Raw genomic sequence first — 8,674 nt, forward strand, 5'->3', positions numbered from 1 at the left:
TAAAAAAAGTTTTATTTGAAAATAAAAACTTTATTTATGGCATTGAGAAATTAATTTCAATAACAGCTTTTCGGGACTTTTGCTAGTGCACAGTCGAATGCATGTGTAGATTTCAGCTAGCGACTTGCGTTCATTTGTCGCATATGCATTGCATTTATATCATTTTACCACATGAAATAATATCACGTCGTTCGTTTCAACAGACAGCTGTTATATTATGTACAAAAAAAACAAAATACTACTAATTTATCAATATGTAATTTAATCAAAATAATACATGTTTGCTGGCTTTAAATGGACTTACATCATTTTCATAATTAGTCAATTGTAATAATCATTTAATTTCAGTTATGAAATTTTAAATATCATTTGAAATATATTTTCTATTAATCCATATAATTTTGTTTATTAATAATAACAATAAATAAAATAGGAGTCTCGTTTCTTATTTTGAACGTCAAACATATTTATACATTGTTAAACTTAAAATAAGATATTGTTTTATTTATTTACCGTAAATAACCAGACCCTGTTTAGTCCCGGTAGGTTCTGCTTTCCCTTGCAAATCATAATTTTCATCAAGGCTCGGTGCGAGCCTGTTTACAATGGTTCCTTCATTGACTCATTTGCACTGGCTCGGCCTAATCCGCCGCTTCTCTTTTTTTTTTTAATTTAACCGAACGAGCCAATCCTTGCAAAATCCGTATGACACGACCGGTCATCGCAGGTACATGTGCTTACCTGATAGCCGGCAGCGGTGGCTAATGGTTTTCCACGGGAGACGTTTTCATACCTGGCGCATCTTTTCCGGTAGTATCCTTTTGTCATTGTTCGTCCTTGCTGATTAGGACGTTCTGTCCTTTAGCAAGGACAGTATAAATAGCCTGCCGATGTCAACGGAAACACTCATTCTGTGATCAGTGCAGCAACAATCAGCAATCAGCAAACAGCAGTGATCAGTGCGAAGACTTCGGCGAATTTTCTCAGTTAATTTTCCCAGTGAAGCATAGTGACAATTTCTTAGTGAACTAAAATGGCATGGTACGTACATTTTTGCTATATTTTTCCGCGAACATTCTTCGGTCACTTGTTTTGACTAATGTTTTCCGTGTGTCGGGTATAAGAAAGAACAATTTATTTTTACGAATTTAAATATTTATAAATAAAATATATTTTTCATCGAGACACGAATCAACCTCTAGTTTGGCCGGATACGGAGAATTCTCCCTAATTGATGCTCGGATAGTGCACGAAGATGGACAAGTCGGGAAGAGGAGATACGATTATTCAAATTTTTGTAAATTGAAATCTTGAAAATTATAACATTTAAATACTAGATAATTTAAAAAATGTACATTTAGAAATCGAAGAACTTAAAAATCGTGAATTTGTAAATCAAAGAATTTAGAGATTGAAATCTTAAAAATTAGATCATATAGAAATCAGCTAACTTCGAAATTGTAAATTTATAAATCAGAGAATTTAAAAACCGTCAATTTGAAAATCGGACGATTCAGACATTGGAATCTTAAAAATCAGAAAGTACAGAAACCAGATAATTTCGAAATTATGAATTTAGAAGTATGCGCATTGAAACATCGTGCCATTCGAAACGGTTGGATCGAGAAATTGCAAGTTTCTCGGAACGGAAAAATGTGTTTAATCCTGGCGTATAAATATTTCCAATTTATTCGCTTATAAAAACGAGTCGTCTACAAAGTTGTCGATTCACCGATAACTATAAAAACGAGCCGCGAGGCTCGAGTAATCGTGTCTCCTCTTCCCAGATTGTCCATTTCTGTGCGTAATCCGAGCGTCAGTTAGGGAGACATTACTGTATCTCCAAACGTTTCTGCAAACTTGATTCGATTAAAGCTTCCGTCGTTTAATATACCGTTTAATATTACTATACCACACGCCATCAGAAGCTGCAAGATACGTGCATACTAATTAATAGTTTCTTTTCGTTCAGTTCCAGAACTACAACTGAATCCTGCATTCAGTGGGGCTCCATAAATGGTGGAGAAATCGAGTTCGAGTCTCTGACGGAGAATACTTTGGAGGGAGCATTAGAAGTAATAAGGAAAAGCTTTTTCCCCAACGAGAGCATCTGCAAAGGCATAAATCTGTTATCAGATCCTTGTAGCGTCAAAGCGCTCGAGGAGGTGTGTTTGGCAGTTACTAGAGACGGTGTCAGCCTTGTCGCAATCGAAGTCAAGACTCAGAAAGTTGTTGGTGTCGTTCTCAATAAAATTAAGAAAATAAAAAGAGATGAAATTGACCCGCGGTGGTTGTGGGGGCAACCACCGTACGATCGACTTCCCCCGATCATCAGGCATCCTCCTGAAATGACTTGGCTTGAGAGCTTCAGAGAAGATTGTGAACATCACACGGCCAATGCCTACCTAGATTTGATGATTGCTATAAACGACCAGATAAATTTATTCGAATATTATGATGTTGATTGTATTATGGAGTGTATGTTCCTGGCTACGCTGCCGGAGATGCAGCAGCAAAATATTGGCGAGAGCTTAGTGTGCTTGTCCGTGGATGTTGCCAATGCGCTGGGTAGTGGAGAAGATGTGAAAGTACCATTAGCCGATACTGGAGGTGATCGTATAATCCGTCATTACCTGGGCGTACCGAAGTTAGTGACTGCCGTCATGACTTGCAATTACGCGCAGATCATCGCGAGGAGGTGCCGCTTTAAGGTCTTTAAAAGGATCAATTACAGGAACTTTGGCTGGGATAACGTACCGTTCCGCGAGAGAATCGGGGATGAGCATCGTGACTTCACTGTAGTAGTCAAGAAAATAAAGAACTTGTACGATTCTTAAAGAAGATATCGCGATATCAAGAAAATTATATTTTATTTAGTATTTACGTGTGTTTAGCACGATTACGATAATATAATTTTGACCGAAGTTGTCAATTATTATCCTCGAAATTATCTTTGGAATTATTAATTTTGAACTTATCATCTTCGAAATTGTTATCTTCGACATTGTGATCATCTTCGACATTATTATCTTCGAAATTATTATCTTCGAAGTGATCCTAGAAATAATTATCTTTGAAATTGTTATCCTAGAAATTATTATCTTTGAAATTGTTATTCTATAAAGTGTTATCTCCGAAATTGTTATCTTTGGAAATATAGATCTCGAAATTATTATCCTTGAAATTATTATCCTTGAAATTATTATCCTTGAAATTATTATCCTTCAAATTATTATCTTTAGAATTATCATCGAAATGATTAAAATAATACCAATTGACCAAAATATATTCGCTATGCATTGCTATTGGAATCTCGTCGATTTATCAATCGACTTATCAATGAAAAGTGTAGAAATAAAACAATGAAATTTATACTTTTCTGCCTGGTTACTCGTCGTTTAAGCCACTTCATGAAGGAACGGAGATCAGGCACTCGCGCATTTGCATCAACATTTGCATTGTTGCGGCGCAACGCCGACGTAAAATAAATAAAGCAAATCGCCGAGAATTCCGGAATTCATAAAGTTCGCACGGAATCGCAGTTATTCTTTTCTGATTATTATTCATGGTCGTGATGAATAAGTCGCGTCCGTTCCTTCGGAACCAACATCTTTTTCTGTGAAATATCAGCGGAACGATGCCGCCGTAGAAACAAATTGGAAATATTTATACGCCGGGATTAAACACATTCTTCCTTTCCGAGAAACTTGCAGTTTCTCGATCCAGCCGTTTTGAAAGGTACGATGTTTCAATGCGCATACTTCTAAATTCACAATTTCGAAATTATCTGGTTTCTGTAGTTTCCGATTTTTAAGATTTCAATTTCTGAATTGTCAGATTTATAAATTCACGATTTTTAAGTCTTCTGATATCTAAATTAACAACTTTGAAATCATTTGGTTTCTAAATTTCCTGATTTTTAAGATTTCAATTTATAAATTCTTCGATTTTTATGTTATTTGATTTTTAAGATTGCAATTTATAAATTCTTTGATTTTTAAATTCACGATTTTTATGTCATTTGATTTTTAAATTTAGAATTTTGAAGTCATCTGATTCCTAAATGTTTTAATTTTTGAGATTCCGATTTCTAAATTCTTCGATTTTCGAATTTGTAATTTTTAATTTTTCAGATTATGGTACCTAAATGTTTCGATTTTTGAAATGCGATATCTTGATTGTTATTTCGGAACAGTTTGTATTCCAATCGGCGATCTATGGATTATTGTAGAGTGGTTTAAACGACGCCGTTATTAACACTGTCCGGAGGTTTGTCGTTTTCACGTTCGAACTAGCCAGCGGTTAATCGAACCTTGGTAATGTCCCGCGTACACGCGGAATTAGAAACGTATAATTCCAATCCAATTCGCCTGCCACGTTGAATTTCATTTACACCGGCGCGACGGCGGTTTTGGTGCGTCCGATTTGATTAGCAGTAACAATTCGGTTGACTGCAGTTTGTTTAGACGATTTAGATTCAATGGATTCAATCCGCGAAGCCGCTCCAAAGGGAAACCGAACGGTTCGCACGATTAGCACTTTTCTTTTCGTTATTAGCTATTGTTATTATCTTGTGTTATTATCCACAGCTTGGTTGTGTTAAATACAAATTGTCTACGTCGATCGCGACATACAAATACAATACTCTATAATATGACCGAATTTGGCTTCCGATGATTCCACCATTTTGCATTTGAATAATGATGTTTCGTCATAAATTTATAAAATTCTATTGCCATTATTAACAATTGATCTTACTTTTCGTAGATTATTATTAAAAGAACAGGATTTGGAACGACTTTATCGCCTAATAAATGCTCTGTGACGAAAGCTAACCCAAAATCGACAATTACTGTTTAGCAACGTACGCTTTCAAAATATGCAAATATCATAATTATACAAAGTTCTCGCTATTAATAATTGTGGCTTGTTAACAATTGTTGTTGTGATAAAATTGTTCGTAATTCATTGTAAATATATTGTCAACAATTGTTGCTGTAATAAAATTGTTCATAATTCATTGTAAATATAATGTTAATAATTTGTATCATTTGTCGTAGACAAATGTATACAAATTCTTGAGCAATTAATAAATTCTCAGTCTGCTTCATTGATAACAAATTTTGCAGTATGTTTTCAATTTCTTTAAAAATAAATATTGACGCAACGATAAAGAAATGTTCAGAATTTTATGAATATAATACGATGATAAATAAAAAGGGAAGTTTGTAAATACGGATATGTAGTTACAATAGAGGAATAATCAAAGTGGTGCACACATCCGATTGACTGCTGCGTTCTCACTGTAATTTCCGATCCGCGTCGCGATCTAATGGATTAACAGAAGCTTGCGGTCTCGTGTTAAAACGGATATTAACAGACTGCAACTAAAATAATCAATTAAACCCCTTTAACAGAATTGCATGCAGACGTGAATCCTATTAGCGGCTTTGCTCAGCCTCTAATACATTCGTTATGTAACAGAGTTGCAATCATTGTAGAGAGGATAGCGAATTACATGTTTTTGAAAATCCATTGCTTGAATTTTGAATAATTTCCGTACACAGAAAATGGCATCAAATGGTATAAAATAGCATAAAATTGCCTAAAATTGCATAAAATGGGATAAAGTAGCATAAAATGGTGTAAAATGGCAGAAAATGGCAAGGAAAGCTAGTAGATCACTGTTTTTGGTCCCAATGGAAAGAGGAGACTTCATTCTATCAGATCATAGTCATTTCAATCGCTATGAAAAGTTTAAATTATGAGAGAAATGTGAATTTGAAAATAACCAAAAAATTACCATCTCTACTTAGAATGGGGGGTCTTAAAGATACAAAGGCACTAATACTGAATAATCCAAACGGCGCGAAAGCTAAGATTTCACCCTTTGAAATGTATCTAAGGACACCATTTTATAGTTTTTTTTGTTAACAAAGTTACGATATTTTGAATTTCAGGATTTCATTCGGAAGAGAATCCAAGGTGCTATACGATGGCAAACAAAAATCATAGATCAATATTTTCGGGCTCATTCGAAAGGGGAGACTTCGTTCGTTAAAATAATTGTGAACTAAACAATTTTTTGAACCACTCAGACGTATGCGAATATGAGAAATCGACAAGACGGAAACATTTGTATTTACAGTGCAGGGTATTAACGAAATAAAATTTATCAAACAGAAGAATTAAGATGCTACGAAACTGGAAACTTGGACTTTTAAAATGAGTCGAAGAACACCACCCTAAAAAATGTTCGCCTAGAATTCCACGACCTCAGAAATCACACTAACCTTGGACACATTTTTTCAAAACTGCCATGAATTGGCAACAAAATATCGCAGATCAATGTTCTTGGACTCGTTGGAAAGGGAATACTTCGTTTCACAGAATCACGGTGATTTCGTACGCCGGAGAAACGTTTCGAACATATTAGAAGCACGCGAATTTGAAAAACGACCAACAATGTTCCATTTTCGCTTATCGCTCGAGTTCCATCGAACCATTTTTCGTTTCGTGCAATTTATGGTGTAGTGCCGGCAGTGCACAGAGCCAAAAATATTCGCGCCGAATCGGAAATGTGATTATCATGTTCGCGCGACCCCCAGCCGCCGAAATTCAATTGGTCCAGCAAGTTTCGGTTGATCCAGCAAATTAGAACTTGGTGAAATATCGTTGGCGCACTTGTAACAATGACACGGAGTCACTAGAGCTTCAGATGATAGCGATTAGGGCAAATTTCGCAGGAGTTAGACGATTACGCTAGTTCTGGTTTGTCGTCGACGGATAATAAAACGGATAATAAGAGCACGCGTCGCGACGGATAATTTACGATTTTTCGATGATTTTTAGCGCTGGTTGACAAGAATCGCCGGTACGAATGTCGGACAATTTTATTTCATAATTTTAATTGCTCCTGGACAAAATATTCTCCTTTTTATTTTCTGCACTGTGAAACTGCCCCTTTAACAACGACATCCTGATGTTATTCTATTTTCTTGTATATTCATCAAATTTATCAGATATTAAAATAATGTGTATAATAAAACGTGAACTCTTTATCCCCTTTTCCTATTTTCTTTTAGAGCGGAACAGCCCTTTTTTAATTGCGATATGTAGATGTTACCTTATTTTTTTATATGTTTTAAAAAAAATAATATTAAATTATATGTTATTAAGGAATTTTCAATAAAAGCAAAATGTCGAAGAATTTTCAGAGTTGTTCAATACTGTTGATAATCAAATTTCATCAATTTATTTTGTCAATTGATTATACAAAAACTTGAAATATACAAGCGAATATTTACGCTAATTTTACGCACAAAATTCTCGACATATGTAAATAACAATCTCAATCGCCTCTCACTTCTCATTCATCATCCGATCATTGAATACATTGATCACGCATCATTCGTTTCCGCATTTATACTAATTATACAATTTTAATAAAAATAATCCCGAAAATATTAAATAAATAATTAAAAATTATTTCAATTATTTTTTTCATTCTTAACACACTCAATACATAGCTTTCTTATTATTAAATAAATGAATTTCCTTATATATCAGGTATGGAATTGTTATGTGTACAGTAAATTCTCCCTAATTGATGCTCAGCTTAGAAACAAAAATGGATAATTTGGGAAGAGAAGATACGATTAATCGAGCCTTGCAACTGGTTTTTATAGTTGCTGAAAATCGGTATCTATAAAAAGGAGCTGCAAGGCTCGAATAACCGTATCTCCTTTTTCCAAATTGCCCATTTTTCTTTAGAAGCCGAAAGAAAATTGGGAAGAATTTAATATACAATGTACTATGAATGTATATGGAAACGTGGAAATATCTAAAAAATATGGGTGATACGAACAATGTTTTAAAACGAATATTATAAGATATCGATGATCAGATTCGATGCTTTGTACATGCTATTCAACAAAACTATTTGTTTATACTATTCGTTATTTCTCGATATAATCATCGATTTTTCAAGTTCCATCGTATAGATATTAATCAGTGAGGTATGTAAACACTTTTACAATACAATTCGAAAAGTCGTCGACTAGAACAACCGTGCCTGGGTTAAAGATTCGTTCTCGATGATCGCAAAGGATCGCATCTTAATGTCGATATTTACATCGATTTTTAAGTGAAAAAGAAAGAACTTTTATCATTAAATATATATATAATAATATAATGCGTGCCATAAACTCGAGGACCGGTCGTAAAAGTATCAAAGTCGAGATCCTGGGTCTGGCCCCTTGAAAGTCCTTATAATTTTACAACCGGTCCTAAGAACCGACCGTTCATGTCACGTATTTGGGTATGCTAGAATTTCTGATTTTAATTTCTGCTTGCCCCCTCCCCCATCGGACAATGTTCTGCCCATCATCAGCACGGCATTCTAGTCTATTGATTACGGGTGAATAATGGTGGGGGAGATTAACCAAGAAATTCTTATTTGTATTCTCTTCGATCGTGAATGGACGTAACGGTACCTTAAGGGGTGAACGTTTCCTCTGCCCAATCCGCTGGAAGGTCCGCGGACTGTACGCATTCTTGTAAATGAACAAGAAAACAATGTACGCAACAATCTACGTTTTCTTGGCTAATGACCGTGCCCGGCCGCTCGGTCTCCCGTGCAATTTACCGTACGGTGCAGTAAATCCACCCTAAT

General features: G+C 35.0%; 1 protein-coding gene across 1 annotated transcript; it reads left to right on the plus strand.

The window, feature by feature from the left end:
* The first annotated feature begins 926 nt into the window (after positions 1-926).
* LOC117226746 (uncharacterized) lies at positions 927-8,338 on the plus strand. Its single transcript, XM_076527955.1, has 4 exons — positions 927-1,041; positions 1,973-2,231; positions 2,367-2,588; positions 8,330-8,338. Exons 1-4 carry the CDS (start codon positions 1,034-1,036, stop codon positions 8,336-8,338), a joined length of 498 nt encoding a protein of 165 aa, XP_076384070.1. The 5' UTR covers positions 927-1,033.
* Positions 8,339-8,674: the final 336 nt, after the last annotated feature.

The sequence above is a fragment of the Megalopta genalis genome, unplaced genomic scaffold (assembly GCF_051020955.1).
Source record: "Megalopta genalis isolate 19385.01 unplaced genomic scaffold, iyMegGena1_principal scaffold0063, whole genome shotgun sequence".
NCBI classification, from domain to species: domain Eukaryota; kingdom Metazoa; phylum Arthropoda; class Insecta; order Hymenoptera; family Halictidae; genus Megalopta; species Megalopta genalis.

Coding starts and splice junctions, on each gene's coding strand:
- LOC117226746 (XM_076527955.1), top strand. Junction 2,232..2,366: donor AAGTCAAGACTCAGAAAGTT/GTTGGTGTCGTT, acceptor TGGCTTGAGAGC/TTCAGAGAAGATTGTGAACA.